Genomic DNA, 26,420 nt, shown 5'->3' on the forward strand with positions numbered 1-26,420 from the left:
TTTCCTTAGACCACTGTATTGTGGTAATGATGCCGGAACGACCATCTTGTTGGAGACCAATTCTAGATGACACTTCATTTCTTAAAGGACTGTTCCACGTTACACTCGGCTTCTTGTAGACTGGCAGAGACTTTTGCATTTTGACGTTTCGTGTAAGTGAGCACCGGGAGAGGTTTCAGGGAATGAACGTTTTCTGTAAAATGTATCACTTTGGACTCCAAAGATCCTCAGAAAATACTGATACATAGAATTGTAATCCTGGATACAATTGTAATCTGACTATTATTTACTTTGTGTATTAGCTCGGTACCAGTTTTTATCTGCAGACAGTGACGTAACTAGGAGAAGTAGGGCCCCATAGCAGGCTTCTGCATGGGGCCCCCCTTCTCACTAAAGAAATATACATATTTGTATGCTGCAAGTTACAATCACACATTCATACACACATATAGAGCATATATACATCACATATATGTTATATACATATTATGCTGTACAATGTTCAGCCTAATATTTATATAATGGTGCACATCCACTCTTTAGTATGTGAGGTAGGATGACGGGGCCCCCTGACACTGTGGGCCCCATAGCGGCTGCTATGGCTGCTACCACTGTAGTTACGCCCCTGTCTGCAGACACGATGCAGCCATAACTTGTAGACACATGAAGCTTCACTGGGGAATTTGTATTTATAATCTGTACCCAGCAGTAATGCTGCGATCATCAGAAACCATCCAAAATATTCTGCTTTCTGAAGCGGTTTTATGCTGCATACAACCGTGCAAATGTTGTATTCACCACCGGGATCCGCAGCTGTGAAATTTTATGGCTCAAGTCAGAAATCCTGTTTTTTTCTGCAGTGTATATTTAATAATAATAACTATATATATATATATATATATATATATATATATATATATATAGCGCTCACATATTACACAGTGCTGCACAAATCAGTCCCTGTTCCCAATGGGGCTCACAGTCTATTCAACCAGCTGACACACTTTCCGGATCATATTTCTTTCATGACTTAGTATGGGGGCATCATCCAGAAAATCTACTTTGAAGTGAGCAGTAAACTGATTATTTGTATAGTAAAGTAGGCAGAGATTTTAACTAACTAACTAACCAGATCTTCTGAAGTCCGATGCATGATCTCAATGACAGAGGAGGAGGTGTTCAGAGCCCCCCACCTTGACTTCAGTGTTAAACTCTCCTCCTCCTTGACTTTATACAACCAATTCACATCTCAATTCAAAGTAGATTTTCTGGATGATGCCGTCACACTGGGCAATAAAAGAAACAAAAACTATAAAGTGTTACACTGTTTGACAATATACTGGTAGTGGTTTATTAGGCCAAGTACAAGCAGTCCCCAGGTTATGTACAAGATAGGGTCTGTAGTTTTGTTCTTAAGTTGAATTTGTATGCAAGTCGGAACAGTATATTTTATAATTGTAATCCCAGCAAGAATTTTTTCAGTCTCTGTGACAATTGGATTTAAAAAATGTTGGATTGTCGTAAGGACCAGGATGAACAAAAAAGATTAATTACAGACAACTTTAATAACTGTTATAGCTGTTTATTGTAGCCTAGGGCTTAAAGGGGTATTCTCGCCTGGGCATTCACATTCAGTTTGATAAATCTGCCATATATAAACATTTCTTCAATTAGATGTTATTAAAAAAAATGTTCCTGTGTGAAGATAATTTCTCAGAAACGTAGTCATTTTGTCCCTTAGAAACGAGATCAGCTTCCTCGGATACGGCCACGTCTGCTGGAGGGATTGCACAAAGAAACAAATTGTTTTTGTATATGAAATGTCCGGGATTTACTACATGTCCCACAGGCGTCCTGTGGTAATGAATGCTGAATCCAGGAGGTCAGACAAGACTCAATAGCTCATGTCCGGCCACCGCTGCCAGAGTGTGACGTGGTCGTAACCGAGGAAGCTATCTGGTTTCTAAGAGACAGAATGACTACATTTATTAGAAATTATCTTCACACAGGAAATTTTTTTTTAATAACATCCAATTGAAGAAATGTTTATAAATGGAAGATTAGTGAAACTGAATGTGAATGCCCAGGCGAGAATACCCCTTTAAGTACAGTAAATTACCAATATCCAGTGGTCCGTTTGTAACTAGATGTCGTCTGTAAGTCTGGTGTTCTTAAGTAGGGGACTGCCTGTACTTTTTAAGGATTTTAAAGGAAATCTATGATCAAAATCATAGATCCAGGCACTTTGACTCTGGTAATCTTCTTATACGAGTTATCCATGGCCTCCTTCCTTCTAAATCAACCTTTATAATGATGCTAATGAGCCTGAAGGGCTCCTAGGGTTGCAGCTTCACAGAATGTTAGATTGTCTGACCCTTCCCCCTGCTTGTTCAGCACTTCACCTACCTGATGTAATCCAATAGCAACAAATGACCAATTGTTGTATCACACGTCAAAAACCATACTATATGAAACCCAACAGTGTGACGTGCTATGGGTACTACTAAATACCAAGATTTGTAAACATTTTATACATTTTTATTTCAATTCATATAACAATATATCCAAGTATAATTATAAACACTTAAAAGCAGTGTCATGTGCATGTTCTCTTTCTAGCCAACCAAATAAATCTGTGCAAAGATAAGCAGTGGTTGCTGAACTAGCTCTCTCCTGTTATGACCTGGAAAATAGGTAATATCACAATAACCTGTATCATGCCGTGTGACCAACCAGGGCTGTTGTACAATACCAGAAATCCAACACTGCAGTATATGTGTAGGATAATAAAGAGGATATCACCAGGGTATCAGGTTGGGAGCCAGCCCCCTGGTGATATCCTCTATTTATTATTATACACAAGGATGTATAAAAACTTTTACAAATCTTGGTATTTAGTAGTACCTATAGCACGTCACACTGTTGGGTTTCATATAACTACCTGATGTAATCTCACTGCAGCAGAGGAAGTTTCAGCACACAGTGGAAGGGGCATGTGCTCCTTGCAGCCTGTGAAGCTACAACATTGAGGGGCTCCTGTGACACCCCCAGGAACTCTTCAGGCTATTATAATTTTAAAAGTTGATTTTCAAAGGAAGGAGGCCATGAATGACAAATATAAGAGGATTACCAAAGTCCCTGGATCTATGAGTAAGTGCCCCTGGCTTATCATGATGGATTTTGATGTTAGATTTCTTTAACTCTATGCCCCTGACCTAACACCAGCTATGCCCTGTGATAGCATTGTCTTTTCTCTTTTCATAAAATACCTTTTAATAAAAAGTATTTATTTGTGTATTTAATTTTTTTTTCACAGATAAGCAATACCTGAACATCTTTTCACCAACATGGTGCTGAATGGTATTAAAGCCGTGTTTTTTGATTTGGACAACACCCTGATTGACACATCTGGTGCCAGCAAAACAGCCATAGAGGAGGTAAATGACATGCTATAGTCCATAGCAGGCGTGGGCAATTGGTTGCTTAAACACTTCAGATTTTTGTGTGACTTTTCCAGCAAAAGTCTCAAAAAAGCAAATGACTGACATTTTGGCAAGCCCTAAATTTTACAAAAAATCCCAAAAACTAGACACACATTTCCAGACTTAAAAGGGTTGTCCAACTTCAGGTGGGCTGGGAAAAAGGGGGGGGGGGTCTTCCATGCAGACTACTTCTGGCTGTGCACCCATACGTCCCCTGGTACAGCGCTGTATCAGGTGCTGGGTCTTAGGGACGGGTGGGCGTGCCAGGCCAGTGGAAGTAGCCATAGTGGAGGTGCAGTGCCCCTGTATACCAACAGAGTCACAGCACTGATGGACAGCAGTGTGGGAAACCGGGAGCACCGTAGGTAAGTATTCATTCTTTATTTTTACGATATAATGCAAGAACTTCTCGTGTGTCGGACGGACTGCAGAGGCAGCACTTTATTAACTGTTACAGTGCAGGCCAAACAGACACAAAGTTCTTCCATTATATTTTAGGTGTGCAGTCCATGGGGCAGGGCCGACATACAGCCCGTTTTCCACCGACTGTACACAGTCGTGGCTTAAGAGATTCAACTGCTCGAAACGTCGAAGCCGATTCCCTCTATATGGTTGTAAGCTTTTGATATATTTTATCACAGTGCAGGGATGTATCGTGTAATACATGTAATTTAATTCATAATAACTGCCTGAAGAAAATCAACTTCAAAATCTTGTGGCAGAGAGCTGCACGGTAATGAGTCCATGTAAATGGCAATGGCCTCGGTTTGTTTGTTTTTTTTGTTTCACCAACCTGTGGCAGTAATGCATAGGGGTGTGGAGTAGCTGCTGAAGCCCTATTCCAGCTGGAGCCTCAAGTAACCTGTCTATAGAGTGGCATCATTTACACTTGTACTATGGTTTTAAGCTGATGAAGCAGACTTAATTTCTTAGTGGAGAACCAAATATCTATAACTGAGGATGGAGTAATACATGTATGTCAGGAGCCAGCAGACATGTGTAAAGAGTGCAGGGCTGCAGTAGGGTCTATGTATTTCACTCGATTTATGATGCTTTGCACACCAGTTTTCTTTTGCACAAGGCATGAAAATTGCAATGTCTTTTTCTGGTCTTCTACCCCGCACTCCACTTTTTTTAAAAAAAAGTAAGCTTGGCTCAAAGCAAGCCAAGATGTTTGCAAATTTTGTGTAGACTGGGCCAGAACGCTGGCACGGGTTATAGCTGAAATTTATGCCATGCTGGACCTGTGAGCTAAGACTGTATGGTACGGTAGACGTATCAATCAGTCTATGCCCAAATAGTGGAGTAATTTGCACCTGAAATGGACCCCCACCTAAAGTCCCAGGGCAACCACAGCTGCCCACATGGTAGCTACGACTTCTGACTGTTGTGGATGTGTCTAATCCATCTATAGAACAGGCGTGGTGGCTGGGGTAACTAGAGTCAGTGGAAGGAAGGTTGATACTCTATTGGTGACTTTTAGTGCTGCACAGGGAAAGATGTTATTTGTAGTAGAGAAGTTTAGCAAGTCTAAAAGAGAAAGTATTTTATATGAAAAATGCAAAGCACAGGAGACTTTGGAAACACTCCAGCTTATAGGGATCTGAGTAAAGTTGCCCCCCCCCCCCCCCCCAAACGTTTGTGCTATGTTTGTACAGCAGAAATATTTGTTTGTGTTGCTATCATTTTTAAGATATTAATAAAAGTTTCCAGAGGTCAACAGCCCCCCCCCCCACCTTACCCAAATCAAACAAAACTGGTGCCAATCAATTTAGCTATTTTGTTTGTGCTGGTTGGTGCTGCTTAAATTGTTGTTGTTTGTGCAGATTTTGTTTTAAAGATATTAGTGAAATTGTAAAGGTCAAAAGGTCAGTCAACCCCCTTACATAAACAAAACTGGTGTCAAACATTTGTGCAGCAAAAATTGTAATGTGTGCTACTATTATTTTTAAGGTATGGTTAGATATTTAGATAAGTTAAGGTGTTTAGGATGAACTGGTAAAAAAACAAAACCTAGTGACATTAGTGATCACCAGGGGGTTCTAGCAAACACACCCTGGTCAATACGTTAAATGTTGGCTCCACCACCAATTGGCCTTGCGAAATGGTGACAGGATCTGCAGTTTGCTACACAGTGCTCACTGCTAAATCCACCATTCAGTGAGAGGGACAGGGGGAGGGCTTCCAATTTACAGAGTTTTTTTCTATATTCGCAGGTAAAAAAACTACTGGTAGACAAAAGCCAATTCTCTGAGGAGGAAGCGTGTATTATATGCAATCATTTCCAGACCAAACTACTTCATGAAACTCTTGATTCCTCCAAAATGACCATTGATGACCTGAGGGTTTCACACTTTGAGACATCTATGCAGGACATAAGACCTGGAGACCACAGGGACTTATCCCAAGAATGTTATAATCTTTGGAAAACAGTCCGTCTGCAACTCATGACACTTCCAGAAAGTACCATAAATATGCTCAGCGAGCTCAGAAAATCAGCCAGCTTGGTGTTGCTCACCAATGGAAACAGACAGGTTCAGAGAGAGAAAATCGAGGCTTGTGGTGTCAGCCCATACTTTGATGCAGTTGTGGTAGGAGGAGAACATCCCGAGGAGAAGCCGGCAACATCTATTTTTCTTCATTGCTGTGACCTGGTGCAGGTGAAACCGGAGGACTGTGTGATGGTCGGTGACAATCTTGATACAGATATTCTTGGAGGACTCAATGCTGGACTCAAGGCAACTATTTGGTTAAATAAAACTCCACATGTGAACAGCAACCCAAAACCTACACCACACTATGTTATTAAATGCATGACTCGCCTTCCTGATGTTCTGAGGAATCTACAATAGGTTCTAACCTGCATTGGGGCGAAAAAGGTATGAACTTGGTCTACCTGGAGATTCCTAAATTTATGCTGCATACCTCATATACAGTTCTATGTCAGGAGCAAATGTGCAGTAATTTAAAAGATAGTTAATTCATAGCAATAGAAAACACCAACATACCTTAATCATTTCTGTCCATTATGCCTTTCCCAAGATATTCACAGTTTAAGGACTCGCCAGTCTCAGGCTTCATGCACACAAACATAATGGGGGCTGATGAAGGGGATAATTAGCTGATTGGTGGGGTTGCGCGTGATGGGATCTGGAGAACAAGGACCCAGTTTTTACTCCTTGATACAGCAGCAGGACTAGTTTGCACCCAGCCACCCCAATCACTGACTGTGTGGGTACTGGAGATAGCCAAGCACAGCGCCTTCTGAAGAAACAGAATGAAGTGCCGGTCACACACGATCCATGTCCTCCCGAATGGTGGGGTCTTAGCAGTTAGACAAACACAAATCACCTTGTTTGATGATCACCATGATTACTTACTTACACTATTTTACTATTTTAGCACATTGGACAGGGACCAATTTGGCAAACTCTGTGTAGTACTGCATAATCTGTGTGCGCTATATAAATAACGGAATTATTATTAATATTTTTGAGATTTTTATTTTTGATGGATGAAGTATTTTTAGAGTCAATAAAGATTTATTGGGAATACAGAGTACATTTGTAATACTTATACAATGACAATATGGTATTGAAATCAAATGACAAAGTTTCCAAAAAAGATATTTCCAAATGAAAAGCCACAAGAGCTAGAAAGAACACCATGTAGAATATGCATAAGAACATTCAACATTCCTGTAGCTGACACAGCAGTCCTAACAAATCACAGCAGACAAGTCACCGTGTAGTATTTTTAAGCTATCATATTAAAAAAAAAAGTTATACTCGCCCCCCCCCCCCCCTTTGCTCTCTTTGGTAGCTGCGCAATACAGCAAATGAAGCCGGTGTAGTACATCCAGGTATCAAACTGCGCAAGTGCTGTAGGTTCAGAGCATTCGCAATGGAGCTGGAGCATTATCCCGACTTCACTCACCGCATTGTGAAAGGAGGCGCTTTAAGGTGAGTATAAAAATGTATTTATCTTTTAGCACGTAAAGACTTCAGAAAGGTTGATTTGGGACCTTAAACCATGGGTTCAATGGGATCCTAAAAAGGCCTGACAGGTCTTCTTTAAGTTTATTCTCAATATGTCTCCATTTATTAAAATAATCTGTTCAGCTATTTTATCTTAGTTTTATGGGGAAAAAAACCACACAGATTCTCAGCCCATAATGCAAGCTAATCAATTTATTGTTCATATGATTCTTCTACCCTCCCTTGATACTGTTAAATGGGTTTTACAAGTTTTTGTTATTTATGATCCACTAATAGCATAGGTCTTAAATACAGGCCATGATTGTCTGATTGTGTACATGCTTCCTTACAAATTACAAATATCGACTATAACAATATGTCACAAACTATAAAAATTAGTTTGCTTAAAAAAAAATATATATAGCTTGGGCCCTAAATTTAATATCAATGGGGATTTCACTCTCCAATGACGAAATCATCACGGAGAATGGAGATGTTCATTGGTTCTCGGTCCATACTAGAAAATGTGATGGAACATGACACAAGTGAATTGTGCAGTGAAAAAAAAAATAAAATAAACTTTTGTTGTTGATTTGATGAGGGGTATATTGTGGAAGAATGTTAAGACGACCCCTAGTCACAGACAGAGCTCTCTGCCCACTGTGGCCTCTGGTGAAGCTCTCTGGATGCAGTGAAGGTGCCTGTAATGAAGTTTTATTGATAATCTTTGTTCCCATGACACCACAAAACTTTGAAAATGTAATTATCAAAAGTTTTTGTCCGGAGGTACAATTATAAAATATACCTGTTCTGACTTGCATACAAATTTAATGTAAGAACAGATTTAAAGAACCTATTTAGTAGGTAACCCAGGGATTGTATAGAATTCTAGAAAACTTTTTTGCGGCCAAAACAGTCTCCCTTCAATGTTTGCCATTATCTAGTTTTCTGCAGTTTTCCCTGAGTTATCACCTGAATCCAGATGGAAAGTCGCAAATGTTGTCGCAAATCTACGGCTGCCGCTGACCAAGCGTAGAAATCAGCTTAGAGTTGTTTGCGACTTTTAGGCCCCTTCTACACTTGTGAGTGTGATGCACTGAACTCGTATCCCACTCACAGCGAGTGCTGCCTGAAGATTTGCGACAACATTTGCGAGTTTTCCATCTGGATTCAGGTGATAACTCAGGGAGCAATGGCAAACATTGAAGGGAGACTGTTTTGGGCGCAAAAAAAGTTGCAAATGAGCACAAGCACCATGAAGAGCATAAACAATTAAAGTAAAGGGCAAGCAAAAAGTTTGATACATGTACCCCACTGTGTACATTTCTAATTAGCATTAATTGAGTATTTTAAAGGGGTTATCCGGGATTAAAAAATTTTTTATGTCCGGGCTGGGGAGGGCTATTTAAACATAATAAACATCTACTTACCTCCTCCGGTGCTGCCGATGTCCCGCGCCGCGGCCCGTCCTCTCCGTGCGCCGGTTTCATTACACCGGCGCACAGGGAGCTTCCGGCCGGCCGGAAGCTCCCATGCGCACCATCTCTCAGCGCTTACAACGCTGAGAGATAGGGACGCATGGGAGGAGCCGTCCACATCGCGGACCGGAAGCTCCCTGTGCGCTGCTTCCGTGCCCCTGTTTGTTTACAGGGGCACGGATCGAAGTGACCGCGGCGCGGGACATCGGCGGCGCCGGAGGGGGTAAGTCCATGTTTATTATGTTTAACTAGCCCTCCCCAGCCCGGCCATAAAAAAAAATTTAATCCCGGATAACCCCTTTAAGCCCTCACCGACACGTAACATAGTACTACATCACGTTCGGCTGCAGGTGAATGGAGAGGGCTCACGTGTTTGCTGCATATTACGAAGCCCCGAGGCTGTCTGGATTTAACCCATTCATTACAATGTGCGATTTGCACCTTGTAATGAATGAAGAGGAAAATCCCCATGTACGGCCATACTCTAGTATGGTAGTATATGGTAAAATCAATCAGATAACCTAGAGTTAAAGTACCCAAGGGCAGTGGTGGCGAATCTATGGCACAGGCGCTAGAGGTGGCACTCAGAGCCCTCTCTGTGGGCACCCAGGCCACCTGTTCACCAGACACGACTCAAAGAATTCACCTGCATTCACATGAAGATGGTGCTCTAAGCATTATTTTAAAGCAACACATTCTTGGCTTCTTAGGACTGTAGAAACAGTGAGATGGTACGGACAGAGGCGGTTAATCGATGGAGGTCCTTCTTCTGTTGACTTTGTGGTAGAACAGAGAGCAATACGTTACTGCTTAAATTGCTGTGTTGGCACTATGTAATAAATAAAAGGGGTTTAGTTGTAATTTGGGTACTCGGTCTTGAAAAGGTTTGTCACCACTGAAAAATAGTAAAAAAACAAAAACCTGGTATCCCTGTGATTGTACCAATGCAAATAATAAAGTAGACATGTCATTTGGGGCGCAGAGCGAAATCTGTAAAATCCAAGCCCTGAAGAAAACAGCACAAATGCATTTTTTACACCAATTTCACTGCATTTGGAATTTTTATCCTGCTTCCCAGTACATGACATAGAATATTAAGTACCGTCACTATGAAGTGCAATTTGTCCTGTAGAAAACAAGCCTTCACACAGCTCTGTACATGGAAAAAAAATTTTAAAAAATGAGATTTTTGATGGTTGGGAGCGAAAAACCAAAACGCAAAAATGAAAAAGAGTCTCTGCGTTAAGGGGTTAAAATTGCAATATTTATCTTGTACATATTTATCTTGGCTAGATCCTAGCAATGTGTATATGGGCATATGTTTATTAGAAGGGTTAATAAAATAGATTACTAATCAATTAAAGAGGACCTGTCACCCCGAAAATGACCCCCAAAAAATGTGCCTCCTCCATAATCCTCACCCCAGCCCCTTTCTCCCCAGACAGGTTTTTTTAAAAATGTATTTGTGGTAAATTGATTTAAAGCGATTCGACCTCTTACTAAATAAGAGGTCGGATTCTCCTATCTTGTGTCCGGCAGTCGGCCTTATTCATTAGGGGGACGGCCGACACACCCCCTCCATGCCCCCTGTCTGCCGGGACCTGTAGGAGAAGCCGACTGCTGGCGATGTATGGAGGCCTGGCGCGGCCGCAGCTGCTGGTAGTGCAGCGCGGCCGCCCGGCAATGTATAATAGAAAGTCTGCGGCCGCTGTCATAAAATAAATAAATAAAAAAAAAGTCAAAATGTCCCCCAGGGTTTTTTTTAATGACCTCATGGGGGATATATAAAGTAAAAAAACAGAAACAAAAATAAATATTAATAAATGTTCATAAAAATAAAATGACATTTTCCTATATAATAAAAAAAAATCCCCCACTACACTACAAAAAGTACCGCCATATTATATATCAAAATGACCAAAACAAAATGTAGAATACATTGATATGATTTATTTTGAGTTAATTAGAAAATTAAAAAGAAAAGTACTATAAAAAAGCAGCTTTTCCACTTTTAAACACAAATAAAAATATTTTTAAAAATGTTTAAACTTTTATTACCTTTTTAACTAGCTCTATGTGTCCTGGTAGCATGCAAAAAAAAAGTTGTGACCCTTAAACCAGCGCATACGAAATTTCACTTAAAATGCCTAGTCACTAAAGCCTTTTCAGGCCGCGTCACTAAGGGGTTAATACATTATATTTGGCTGAAACAAAATGGAAAAATGATAACATACCAGGATAATGCCACCAAAAGTCAACATGGTCGGAAGGATGTTTATCAATTTAGTCAGATGAAGGACACATAGGGGCAAATTTACTAAAAGTGCGGCCGTGTATAATGCTGCGTGCGGCGATTCACCAAGATCCTGCACCAGAAATCATGAATGTGTCACTTCCCTGTGCAATTATATTGCCTTGTTGCACAAGCCTGTGTTGAATTGGCCTGCGCCCATGAGAACTTATGATACTACAGTATTTATATCTATTTATGTCCACAACTCATCTTCATGAAAATGAGTTTCTCTGTGCACCAGCAGGGTTAATGCTCCCGCTGGTGCATCCATTTCCTCCATCATGTGCCGCTCTATGCAATCAATTACACAAAAAGGACAGTTGCACCAGTAGCCACCCTTAATCTACTAATGAGGGTATAAATAGATTTTTCATTAAAAAAACAAACAAAGTGAAAACAGGAATGTATGAGTATGAATTGCACTATACAATGTTGCACATAGTGGTGGGAGGTTTTGGAAGCTTGTAGTCACTGTTTATGTTGTAACCTATTTATAAAGCATATATGATGCCTGACTCCCATCCATTGCAGTGTCATGTCCCTTTAAATCCTCAGTTGCATTTATTACCATGGTAACTGCAGCCACCAACAGCCAATAGGATTGGTGGATTTGAAATCATAAACAAACAAGCCCCTAACTGCTGTCAGTTGGTGCTCAGTGATGGTGGAGATGGAGCTGCAGGCGCTGGGCTCTGCTCTCTGGAGCTTTGTGAAGACGTCTTTGGTAAGAAACCATCACTAATACTGAGGAACCTGAGAAATGGCCGATCATTACTCATCACATATAACCTAAAGGCTGGGGAAGTGGCCGGTAGTAATGTTTTGTATTACTTCCAAACTTGTCTGATAGGGATTATTATTATTCTTAGTTTTGCTGACATATTTAGGACATTTAGGCCACATACAGTAGTAACTCCGCCCACATTTCTGTCTCTTTCTCCATCTCCTGCTGGGTTCATTGGGCGTCCATAGAAGTCAGTAGTTGGGACATTGGGGTCTCACAACAGCTGAAACATCAGTGGTCCCCCATCTCCTAACTCTCACTGACATCTTTTACATCCAAACAGATTAAGAGATTAATAGAAGAAATATCTATGTAATATATCAGCATGTCATATATGATGGGTGTGGATGGCAGTTGGTGCAGGAGTCTTCATACATTACACATATGTGTAGTACTACTGTACCCAGCCATCCCTTGTAACAGTCTCTGTTACTCTTAGGCCTCATACACATGACTAGATTTTTGGCAGTGATCTGACCGTGTATATTGCAGCCAGATCAAGGCCCCCATAGACATCTATTACACTGGTGACAGCGCAGTGACCATACGTAGTCTCACCGCACCGTGACTGATCCGGGCGTCCGCAAAATGTAGGGCAGGTCCTATCCCTATCCCTGTGGGGATTTGTGGTGTGGTCACCCATATGGAGAGGGGAGAGATAAGCAGTGCTCTGCCCCCTCCACACTTCTGCACCCCACTGAAAAAGGAGTCCTGTGCATGAAGCCTTATACTGATGATGCTTCAGAGTATAAGCCAAAATGTACATGTTTGTGTATATGTCTATAACATCCTTGTTATATGCCTTTGTGGGTTATTTTATATATACAGGAAAAGTTTATGTAATTTGCATGATATGTGTATTTCTGTATATAATATATGTATATAGGTGTTTACACATATTTATATGTCTCACACGTCAGATATTTATATGTATGGGATGTTCACACACTTACTGAGACATTACCCAAATAGACAGTGCACACATCACAAAATGGGGGAGAGACTGTTGTAAAAAGGCCTAAACATGTTTCATGCTCTGGACTCGCACATCCAAAGTGAGGAAGGATGATGAGAATGAGAGAAAATGAGAATAACTTAGCAAAGAGAGGAACAAAGGACTTGACAACCAATGTCATTTTTAATTACAGGATAAAGCAAAATCTACATGAATGTATATTAGTGTAATATCTATGTAATACAGTTGTGTGTGTATGTTCTGTGCTTAAATATAGAGGTAAAGTATTTATCTATGCAATTTTAATGTAATATAATTTATGTGTAAGCAATATATGTATATAACACCACGAGCCCCAAACTGTATTTGTATATGCCTGTAAAATCTTTGCTAAACATGTTTGCAGTATTTTTTATATGCAGGAAAAGTGTTCATTAATTTTTTTTATGTAAAACATGTACTAAGTGTTTACATTTACTGTAAATATGTATATGTCTCACATGTCAACTATTTATATGTATGTAATGTTCACACAGTTACTGAGACATTACCCAAATACACAGTGCACATATCACAAAATGGGGGACAACTAAGGGACTAGTAGCAAAATCAGGAACAAGGGAACAGGAAACAAAGATCTGGAACAATGGACAAGGGAAGCAAAATCAGGTACAAGGGACCAGGAAAGCAAAATCAGGAACAAGGGACCAGGAAAGCAAAATCAGGAACAAGGGACCAGGAAAGCAAAATCAGGAACAAGGGACCAGGAAAGCAAAATCAGGAACAAGGGACCAGGAAGGCAAAATCAGGAACAAGGGACCAGGAAAGCAAAATCAGGAACAAGGGACCAGGAAAGCAAAATCAGGAACAAGGGACCAGGTATAAAAATATCAGGAACTAGGGACTTGACTAACACATTTAGGAGCAGGGACTAGACAGGCAGGTTCAGTTACGATAAAATGGGGAAGCATGATCTGTTTCTATGACACTAACTCCTACAATTATCTATTTTATGTATTTTAATTTTATTTGCAGAATATAGAAAAATGTATGTGAATGTGTATTAGTGTAATATCTATGTAATACAATTATGCTTGTGTGCACTATGTATATATACAGCTTGAGAAAGGCTCCAGGTGTAAGGAGCCGAAACGTAGCCTTGACACGTGTGTGAATAAACGAGTACGTTTTTTGCCACATTTTGAATCTCGGAGTGCTGCCATTTTTTCTTGTTTTTGTATGTGGATGGACCCTGGTCTAGGTCCTGGGATGTGCACCTGAGTTGTTCTCAGCCATATTTTGAGTGCTGCCACACTCCATGAGATAGATATATACATATGTCAGTTACATATATATATGTAACTGACACCGTGGGTCCCAGACTGTGTTTGTATACACATGTAAAATCTCTCCCACACATGTTTGCAGTTCTTTTTTTAATACAGTTAAAGTGTCCATTTAATTTCTATATAAGTGCATTCCTTTATGTAATACTGTACATGTATATAGGTGTTTACATGTATTGTAAATATATGTCTCACATGTCAGATATTTATATGTATGTAATGTTCACACAGTTACTGAGACATTACCCAAATATACAGTGCATATATCACAAAATTGGGGAAGACCAAGGTCGGGGAACAAGGGACCAGGAGAGTAAGATCAGGAACAAGAGACCAAGAAAGCAAATTCAGGAACAATGGACCAGTAGCAAAATTAGGATCAAGGGTCCAGGAAAGCATAATCAGGAGGAAGGGACCAGGAAAGCATAATCAGGAGGAAGGGACCAGGAAAGCAAAATTAGGATCAAGGGACCAGGAAAGCAAAATCAGGAACAAGGGACCAGGAAAGCAAAATCAGGAACAAGGGATCAGGAATAAAAATATCAGGAACTAGGGACTTGACAAACACAATCAGAATCAAGGGACTAAATAGACAGGTTTAGTAATTACAATGAAATAGTGAAGCAAGATCTGTTTCTATTACACTGACTGCTACAATTATCTATTTTTATTTACAGAATAAGGCAATATTTATGTGAATGTATTAGTGTAATATATATGTCTCAATATATGCAGGAAAAGTATATATCCATGTAATTTTTATGTAATATACATATTTTTATATGATCATATAATATATGTATCTGACACCGCAAGCCCCAGACTGTATTTGTATACACATGTAAAATATGCACATTTCCAGTTTTTTTATTTTATAGAAGAAAAGTGTATGTCCATGTCATTTATAATTTAAAGCATTTTTTAATGTAATACATGTATAAAGGAGTTCACATTTTCTGTAAATATTTATATGTCTCACATGTCAGCTATTTATATGTATGTAATGTGCACACACGTACTGAGGCACAACCCAAATAGACAGTGCACACATCACAAAATGGGGGACAACTAAGGGACTAGTAGCAAAATCAGGAACGAGAGACCGGGAAAGCAAAATCAGGAACAATGGACCAGGAAAACAAAATCATGAACAAGGGATCAGGAAAGCAAAATCAGGATCAAGGCACCTGGAAATTAAAATCAGGAACAAGGAACCAGTAGCAAAATTAGGATCAAGGGACCAGGAAAGCGACAATAGGAGCAAGGGACCAGGAAAGCAAAATCAGGAACAATTTACCAGGAAAGCAAAATCAGGAACAAGGGACCAGGAAAACAAAATCATGAACAAGGGACCAGTAGCAAAATTAGGATCAAGGGACCAGGAAAGCAAAATCAGGAACAAGGGACCAGGAAAGCAAAATCAGGATCAAGGGACCAGGAAAGCAAAATCAGGAACAATGGACCAGGAAAACAAAATCAGGAACAAGGGACCAGGAAAACAAAATCAGGAACAAGGGACCAGTAGCAAAATTGGGATCAAGGGACCAGGAAAGCAAAATCAGGAACAAGGGACCAGGAAAGCAAAAACAGGAAAAAGGGACAAGGAAAGCAAAATCAGGAACAATTTACCTGGAAATTAAAATCAGGAACAAGGGACCAGAAGCAAAATTAGGATCGAGAGACCAGGAAAGCAAAATCAGGAACAATGGACCAGTAGAAAAATTAGGATCAAGGGACCAGAAAAAGCAAAATCAGGAACAAGCGACCAGGAAAGCATATATTGAAGCAAGATCTGTTTCTATTACACTGACTGCTAAAATTATCTTTTTTTATTTACAGAATAAGGCAATATTTATGTGAATGTATTAGTGTAATATATATGTCTCAATATATGCAGGAAAAGTATATATCTATGTAATTTTTATGTAATATATATGTTTGTATATGATAATATAATATATGTATCTGACACCGCAAGCCCCAGACTGTATTTGTATACACATGTAAAATATGCACATTTCCAGTTTTTTTTTATATACAAGAATAGTGTATGTCCATGTCATTTATATTTTAAACACAATTTTTTATGTAATACATGTATAAAGGAGTTTACATTTTCTGTAAATATTTATATGTCTCACATGTCAGCTATTTATATGTATGTAATGTGCACACACTTACTGAGACATTACCCAAATAGACAGTGCACAGATCACAAAGTGGGGGAGAACTAAGGGACCAGGAGAGCAAAATCAGGAACAAGGGACCAGAAAAGTAAAATCCAGAATAAGGGACCAGGAAATTAAAATCTGGAACAACGGACCAGGAAAGTAAAATCAGGAACAAGGGACCAGTAGCAAAATTTGGATGAAGGGTCCATAAAAGCAAAATCAGGAACGAGGGACCAGGAAAGCAAAATCAGGAACAAGGGACCAGGAAATCAACATCAGGGGCAAGGGACCAGTAGCAACATTAGGATTAAGGGACCAGGCAAGCAAAATCAGGAACAAGGGACCAGGAAAGCAAAATCAGGAACAAGGGACTAGAAAAGTAAAATCAGGAACAAGGGACCAGGAAAGCAAAATCAGGATCAAGGGATCAGCACAGCAAAATCAGGAACAAGGGACCAGGAATGTAAAATCCGGAATAAGAGACCAGGAAATTAAAATCTGGAACAAGGGACCAGTAGCAATATTTGGATGAAGGGTCCATAAAAGCAAAATCAGGAACGAGGGACCAGGAATGTAAAATCCGGAACAAGGGACCAGGAAATTAAAATCTGGAACAACGGACCAGGAAAGTAAAATCAGGAACAAGGGACCAGTAGCAAAATTTGGATGAAGGGTCCAGAAAAGCAAACTCAGGAACAAGGGACCAGGAAATCAACATCAGGGGCAAGGGACCAGGAAAGCAAAATCAGGAAAAAGGGACCAGGAAAGCAAAATCAGGATCAAGGGACCAGTAGCAAAATCAGAATCAAGGGACTAAATAGACAGGTTTAGTAAATGCAATGAAATACTGAAGCAAGATCTGTTTCTATTACACTGACTGCAAAATTTTTTATTTACAGAATTTGGCAATATTTTTGTGAATGTGAATTAGTGTAATATAAATGTCTCAATATATGCAGGAAAAGTATATATCCATCTCATTTTTATGTAATATATATGTTTGTATATGATAATATAATATATGTATCTGACACCAAAAGCCCCAGACTGTATTTGTATACACATGTACCGTATTTTCCGGACTATAAGGCGCACTTAAAAGCCTTGGATTTCCGTGGAAATCCAAAGTGCGCCTTATAGTCCGGTACGCCCTATGTATGGCGCTGGGCAGCGGACCATACTTACATAGGTCCCCGCTACCAGAGACCGGAGACAGCAGATCTCCAGTGGGAACTGCAGACCACGCGGCACGAACAACTTCTGCCGCGTGGTCTGCAGTTCCCGCTGGAGATCTGCTGTCTCCGGTAGCGGGGACCTATGTAAGTATGGTCCGCTGCCCTCCTCCACCTCCCGCTCACCTTCCCCGGGTTCCCCGTCGCGTCTCGGCGTCGCGTCCCGTCGCCGCGTCCCGTCGGGTCTCCGCTCCGCCCCCGGACCCCGCTCCTTATAGTCCGATGCGCCTTATATATGGAATTATTACATATATAAGGCGCATCAGACTAATGCGCCTTATAGTCCGGTGCGCCTTATAGGGCAAAAAATACGGTAAAATATGCACATTTCCAGTTTTTTTTATATACAAGAAAAGTGTATGCCCATGTCATTTATATTTTAAATGCAATTTTTTTTATGTAATACATGTATAAAGGAGTTTACATGTTCTGTAAATATTTATATGTATGTAATGTGCACACACTTACTGAGACATTACCCAAATAGACAGTGCACACATCACAAAATGGGGGACAACTAAGGGACCAGGAAAGCAAAATCAGGAACAATTTACCAGGAAAGCAAAATGAGGAACAAGGGACCAGGAAAGCAAAATCAGAAACAAGGGATCAGGAATAAAAATATCAGGAACTTGGGACTTGACAAACACAATCAGAATCAAGGGACTAAATAGACAGGTTTAGTAATTACAATGAAATAGTGAAGCAAGATCTGTTTCTATTACACTGACTGCTAAAATTATCTATTTTTATTTACAGAATAAGGCAATATTTATGTGAATGTATTTGTGTAATATATATGTCTCAATATACGAAGGAAAAGTATATATCCATGTAATTTTTATGTAATATATGTTTGTATATGATCATATAATATATGTATCTGACACCGCAAGCCCCAGACTGTATTTGTATACACATGTAAAATATGCACATTTCCAGTTTTTTTATTTTATAGAAGAAAAGTGTATGTCCATGTCATTTATAATTGAAAGCATTTTTTAATGTAATACATGTATAAAGGAGTTCACATTTTCTGTAAATATTTATATGTCTCACATGTCAGCTATTTATATGTATGTAATGTGCACACACTTACTGAGGCATAACCCAAATAGACAGTGCACACATCACAAAATGGGGGACAACTAAGGAACCAGTAGCAAAATTAGGAACGAGGGACCGGGAAAGCAAAATCAGGAACAATGGACCAGGAACGCAAAATCAGGCACAAGGGACCCAGAAAACAAAATCAGGATCAAGGCACCTGGAAATTAAAATCAGGAACAAGGGACCAGAAGATAAATTAGGATCAAGGGACCAGGAAAGCAAAATCAGGAACAAGCGACCAGTAGCAAAATCAGGATCAAGAGACCAGGAAAGCAACAAAAGGAGCAAGGGACCAGGAACGCAAAACCAGGAACAAGGGACTAGGAAAGCAAAATCAGGAACAATTTACCAGGAAAGCAAAATCAGGAACAAGCACCAGTAGCAAAATTAGGATAAAGGGACCAGGAACGCAAAACCAGGAACAAGGGACTAGGAAAGCAAAATCAGGAACAATTTACAAGGAAAGCAAAATCAGGAACAAGGGACCAGGAAAGCAAAATCAGGAACAAGGGACCAGGAAAGCAAAATCAGGAACAAGGGACCAGGAAAGCAAAATCAGGATCAAGGGATCAGGAATAAAAATATCAGGAACAAGGGACCAGGAAAGCAAAATCAGGACCAAGGGACCGGGAAAGCAAAATCAGGAACAAGCACCAGTAGCAAAATTAGGATAAAGGGACCAGGAAAGCAAAATCAGGATCAAGGGACCAGGAAAGCAAAATCAGGAACAAGGGACCAGGAAAGCAAAATCAGGAACAAGGGACCAGGAAAGCAAAATCAGGATCAAGGGATCAGGAATAAAAATATCAGGAACAAGGGACCAGGAAAGCAAAATCAGGACCAAGGGACCGGGAAAGCAAAATCAGGAACAAGGGACCAGGATAGCAAAATCAGGAACAATTTACGCAGAAAACAAAATCAGGAACAAGGGACCAGGAAAGCAAAATCAGGAACAAGGCACCTGGAAATTAAAATCAGGAACAAGGGACCAAAGCAAAATTAGGATCAAGAGACCAGGAAAGCAAAATCAGGAACAAGGGACCAGGAAAGCAAAATCAGGAACAATTTACCAGGAAAGCAAAATCAGGAACAAGGGACCAGTAGCAAAATTAGGAACAAGGGACTAGGAAAGCAAAATCAGGATCAAGGGACCAGGAAAGCAAAGTCAGGAACAAGGGACCAGGAAAGCAAAATCAGGAACAAGGGACCAGGAAAGCAAAATCAGGATCAAGGGATCAGGAATAAAAATATCAGGAACAAGGGACCAGGAAAGCAAAATCAGGATCAAGGGATCAGGAATAAAAATATCAGGAACTTGGGACTTGACAAACACAATCAGAATCAAGGGACTAAATAGACAGGTTTAGTAATTACAATGAAATAGTGAAGCAAGATCTGTTTCTATTACACTGACTGCTACAATTATCTATTTTTATTTACAGAATAAGGCAATATTTATGTGAATGTATTAGTGTAATATATATGTCTCAATATATGCAGGAAAAGTATATATCCATGTAATTTTTATGTAATATATTTTTATTTGATCATATAATATATGTATCTGACACCGCAAGCCCCAGACTGTATTTGTATACACATGTAAAATATGCACATTTCCAGTTTTTTTATATATACAAGAATAGTGTATGTCCATGTCATTTATATTTTAAATGCATTTTTTATGTAATAAATGTAGAAAGGAGTTAACATTTTCTGTAAATATTTATATGTCTCACATGTCAGCTATTTATATGTATGTAATGTGCACACACTTACTGAGACATTACCCAAATAGACAGTGCACACATCACAAAGTGGGGGAGAACTAAGGGACCAGGAGAGCAAAATCAGGAACAAGGGACCAGGAAAGCAAAATCAGCAACAAGGCATCAACACAGCAAAATCAGAATCAAGGGACCTGGAAAGTAAAATCCGGAATAAGGGACCAGGAAATTAAAATCTGGAACAACGGACCAGGAAAGTAAAATCAGGAACAAGGGACCAGTAGCAAAATTTGGATGAAGGGTCCATAAAAGCAAAATCAGGAACGAGGGACCAGGAAAGCAAAATCAGGAACAAGGGACCAGTAGCAACATTAGGATTAAGGGACCAGGCAAGCAAAATCAGGAACAAGGGACCAGGCAAGCAAAATCAGGAACAAGGGACCAGGCAAGCAAAATCAGGAACAAGGGACTAGAAAAGTAAAATCAGGAACAAGGGACCAGGAAAGCAAAATCAGGAACAAGGGACCAGGAAAGCAAAATCCGGAATAAGAGACCAGGAAATTAAAATCTGGAACAAGGGACCAGTAGCAATATTTGGATGAAGGGTCCATAAAAGCAAAATCAGGAACGAGGGACCAGGAAAGCAAAATCAGGAACAAGGGACCAGGAAATCAACATCAGGGGCAAGGGACCAGAAGCAACATTAGGATTAAGGGACCAGGCAAGCAAAATCAGGAACAAGGGACCAGGAAATCAAAATCAGGAACAAGGGACAAGGAAAGCAAAATCAGGAACAAGGGACCAGGAAAGCAAAATCAGGATCAAGGGACCTGGAAAGCAAAATCTGTAATAAGGGACCAGGAATGTAAAATCCGGAACAAGGGACCAGGAAATTAAAATCTGGAACAAGGGACCAGTAGCAAAATTTGGATGAAGGGTCCAGAAAAGCAAAATCAGGAACGAGGGACCATAAAATCAACATCAGGGGCAAGGGACCAGTAGCAAAATCAGGATCAAGGGACCAGGAAAGCAAAATCAGGAACAATGGACCAGGAAAGCAAAATCAGGAACAAGGGAACAGGAAAGCAAAATCAGAATCAAGGGACTAAGGTTTAGTAAATACAATGAAATATTGAAGCAAGATCTGTTTCTATTACACTGACTGCTACAATTATCTATTTTTATTTACAGAATAAGGCAATATTTATGTGAATGTATTAGTGTAATATATATGTCTCAATATATGCAGGAAAAGTATATATCCATGTAATTTTTATGTAATATATATGTTTGTATATGATCATATAATATATGTATCTGACACGGAAAGCCCCAGACTGTATTTGTATACACATGTAAAATATGCACATTTCCAGTTTTTTTTATATACAAGAAAAGTGTATGTCCATGTCATTTATATTTTAAGTGCAATTTTTTTTATGTAATACATGTATAAAGGAGTTTACATTTTCTGTAAATAACTATATGTCTCACATGTCAGCTATTTATATGTATGTAATGTGCACACACTTACTGAGACATAACCCAAATAGACAGTGCACACATCACAAAATGGGGGACAACTAAGGGACCAGGAAAGCAAAATCAGGAACAATTTACCAGGAAAGCAAAATCAGGAATAAGGGACCAGTAGCAAAATTAGGATCAAGGGACCAGGCAAGCAAAATCAGGAACAAGGGACCAGGAAAGCAAAATGAGGAGCAAGGAACCAGGAAAGCAAAATCAGGAACAAGGGATCAGGAATAAAAATATCAGGAACTTGGGACTTGGCAAACACAATCAGAATCAAGGGACTAAATAGACAGGTTTAGTAAATACAATGAAATAGTGAAGCAAGATCTGTTTCTATTACACTGACTGCTAAAATGATCTATTTTTATTTACAGAATAAGGCAATATTTATGTGAATGTATTAGTGTAATATATATGTCTCAATATACGAAGGAAAAGTATATATCCATGTAATTTTTATATAATATATTTTTATATGATCATATAATATATGTATCGCACACCGCAAGCCCCAGTCTGTATTTGTATACACATGTAAAATATGCACATTTCCAGTTTTTTTATTTTATAGAAGAAAAGTGTATGTCCATGTCATTTATAATTTAAAGCATTTTTTAATGTAATACATTTATAAAGGAGTTCACATTTTCTGTAAATATTTATATGTCTCACATGTCAGCTATTTATATGTATGTAATGTGCACACACGTACTGAGGCACAACCCAAATAGACAGTTCACACATCACAAAATGGGGGACAACTAAGGAACCAGTAGCAAAATTAGGAACGAGGGACCGGGAAAGCAAAATCAGGAACAATGGACCAGGAACGCAAAATCAGGCACAAGGGACCCAGAAAACAAAATCAGGATCAAGGCACCTGGAAATTAAAATCAGGAACAAGGGACCAGTAGCAAAATTAGGATCAAGGGACCAGAAAAGAAAATCAGGAACAAGGGACCAGGAAAGCAAAATCAGGAACAAGGGACCAGTAGCAAAATTAGGAACAAGGGACCAGGATAGCAAAATCAGGAACAATTTACGCAGAAAACAAAATCAGGAACAAGGGACCAGGAAAGCAAAATCAGGAACAAGGGACCAGGAAAGCAAAATCAGGAACAAGGGACCAGTAGCAAAATTAGGAACAAGGGACTAGGAAAGCAAAATCAGGATCAAGGGACCAGGAAAGCAAAGTCAGGAACAAGGGACCAGGAAAGCAAAATCAGGAACAAGGGACCAGTAGCAAAATTAGGAATAAGGGACCATAAAAAGCAAAGTCAGGAACAAGGGACCAGGATAGCAAAATCAGGAACAAGCACCAGTAGCAAAATTAGGATCAAGGGACCAGGAAAACAAAATCAGGATCAAGGGACTAGAAAAGCAAAATCAGGAACAAGGGACCAGGAAAGCAAAATCAGGAACAAGGGACCAGGAAAGCAAAATCAGGAACAAGGGACCAGTAGCAAAATTAGGAACAAGGGACTAGGATAGCAAAATCAGGATCAAGGGACCAGGAAAGCAGTCAGGAACAAGGGACCAGGAAAGCAAAATCAGGAACAAGGGACCAGTAGCAAAATTAGGAATAAGGGACCATAAAAAGCAAAGTCAGGAACAAGCGACCAGGAAAGCAAAACCAGGATCAAGGGATCAGGAATAAAAATATCAGGAACTTGGGACTTGACAAACACAATCAGAATCAAGGGACTAAATAGACAGGTTTAGTAAATACAATGAAATAGTGAAGCAAGATCTGTTTCTATTACACTGACTGCTACAATTATCTATTTTTATTTACAGAATAAGGCAATATTTATGTGAATGTATTAGTGTAATATATATGTCTCAATATATGCAGGAAAAGTATATATCCATGTAATTTTTATGTAATATACATATTTTTATATGATCATATAATATATGTATCTGACACCGCAAGCCCCAGACTGTATTTGTATACACATGTAAAATATGCACATTTCCAGTTTTTTTTATATACAAGAAAAGTGTATGTCCATGTCATTTATATTTTAAATGCAATTTTTTATGTAATACATGTATAAAGGAGTTCACATTTTCTGTAAATATTTATATGTCTCACATGTCAGCTATTTATATGTATGTAATGTGCACACACTTACTGAGGCATAACCCAAATAGACAGTGCACACATCACAAAGTGGGGGAGAACTAAGGGACCAGGAAAGCAAAATCGAGAACAAGGGACCAGAAAAGTAAAATGAGGAATAAGTGACCAGGAAAGCAAAATCAGGAACAAGGGACCAGTAGCAAAATTAGGATCAAGGGACCAGGAAAGCAAAATCAGGATCAAGGGATCAGCACAGCAAAATCAGGATCAAGGGACCAGGAAAGTACAATTTCGATGAAGGGTCCAGAAAAGCAAAATCAGGAACAAGGGACCAGGAAAACAAAATCTGGAACTAGGGACAAGGAATGCAAAATTAGGATCAAGGGATCAGCACAGCAAAATCAGGAACAAGGGACCAGGAATGTAAAATCCAGAACAAGGAACCAGGAAATTAAAATCTGGAACAACGGACCAGGAAAGTAAAATCAGGAACAAGGGACCAGTAGCAAAATTTGGATGAAGGGTCCAGAAAAGCAAAATCAGGACTAAGGGACCAGTAGCAAAATTAGGATCAAGGGACAAGGAATGCAAAATCAGGATCAAGGGATCAGCACAGCAAAATCAGGATCAAGGGACCAGTAGCAAAATTTCGATGAAGGGTCCAGAAAAGCAAAATCAGGAACGAGGGACCAGGAAAGCAAAATCAGGAACAAGGGACCAGGAAAACAAAATCTGGAACTAGGGACAAGGAATGCAAAATTAGGATCAAGGGATCAGCACAGCAAAATCAGGAACAAGGGACCAGGAATGTAAAATCCAGAACAAGGGACCAGGAAATTAAAATCAGGAACAAGGGACCAGTAGCAAAATTTGGATGAAGGGTCCATAAAAGCAAAATTAGGAACGAGGGACCAGGAAAGCAAAATCAGGGGCAAGGGACCAGGAAACTTAAATCTGGAACAAGGGACCAGGAAAGTAAAATCAGGAACAAGGGACCAGTAGCAAAATTAGGATCAAGGGACCAGGAATAAAGTTATCAGGAACTAGGGACTTGACAAAGACAATCAGAATCAAGGGACTAAATAGACAGGTGTAGTAAATACAATGAAATACTGAAGCAAGATCTGTTTCTATTACACTGACTGCTAAAATGATCTATTTTTATTTACAGAATAAGGCAATATTTATGTGAATGTATTAGTGTAATATATATGTCTCAATATACGAAGGAAAAGTATATATCCATGTAATTTTTATGTAATATATATGTTTGTATATGATAATATAATATATGTATCTGACACTGAAAGTATGTGTTATACATGTATAAAGGAGTTTACATTTTCTGTAAATATTTATGCGTGTCTCATGTCAGCTATTTATATGTATGTAATGTGCACACACTTACTGAGACATTACCCAAATAGACAGTGCACGGATCACAAAATGGGGGACAACCAAGGGTCCAGTAGTAAAATCAGGAACAAGGGACCAGGAAAGCAAAATCAGTAACAAGGGACCAGTAGCAAAATTAGGATCAAGGGATCTGGAAAGTAAAATCGGGAACAAGGGACCAGAAGCAAAATTAGGATCGAGAGACCAGGAAAGCAAAATCTGGAACAAGGGACCAGTAGCAAAATCAGGATCAAGGGACCAGGAAAGCAACAGTAGCAGCAAGGGACCAGGAATGCAAAATCAGGAACAAGGGACCAGGAAAGCAAAATCAGGAACAATTTACTAGGAAAGCAAAATCAGGAACAATTTACCAGGAAAGCAAAATCAGGAACAAGGGACCAGTAGCAAAATCAGGAGCAAGGGATCAGGAAAACAAAATCAGGAACAAGGGACCCGGAAAGCAAAATCAGGAACAAGGGACCAGGAAAGCAAAATCGGGAACAAGGGACCAGGAAAGCAAAATCAGGAACAAGGGACCAGGAAAGCAAAATCAGGAACAATGGACAAGGAAAGCAACAATAGGAGCAAGGGACCAGGAACGCAAAATCTGGAACAAAGGACCAGGAAAGCAAAATCAGGAACAATCGACCAGGAAAGCAAAATCAGGAACAAGGGACCAGGAAAGCAAAATCAGGAACAATTTACCAGGAAAGAAAAATCAGAAACAATTGACCAGGAAAGCAAAATCAGGAACAACGGACAAGGAAAGCAAAATCAGGAACAAGGGATCAGGAATAAAAATATCAGGAACTTGGGACTTGACAAAAACAATCAGATTTAAGGGACTAAAT

The 26,420-nt window shown here is 39.5% G+C and overlaps 1 protein-coding gene across 1 annotated transcript; it reads left to right on the forward strand.

The window, feature by feature from the left end:
• The first annotated feature begins 1 nt into the window (after position 1).
• NANP (N-acetylneuraminic acid phosphatase) lies at positions 2–6,969 on the forward strand. Its single transcript, XM_072140713.1, has 3 exons — positions 2–152; positions 3,317–3,437; positions 5,699–6,969. The coding sequence occupies exons 2-3, from the start codon at positions 3,348–3,350 to the stop codon at positions 6,332–6,334; spliced, it is 726 nt and encodes a 241-aa protein (XP_071996814.1). The 5' UTR covers positions 2–152; positions 3,317–3,347; the 3' UTR covers positions 6,335–6,969.
• Positions 6,970–26,420: the final 19,451 nt, after the last annotated feature.

The sequence above is a fragment of the Engystomops pustulosus genome, chromosome 3 (assembly GCF_040894005.1).
Source record: "Engystomops pustulosus chromosome 3, aEngPut4.maternal, whole genome shotgun sequence".
Lineage (NCBI taxonomy): Eukaryota > Metazoa > Chordata > Amphibia > Anura > Leptodactylidae > Engystomops > Engystomops pustulosus.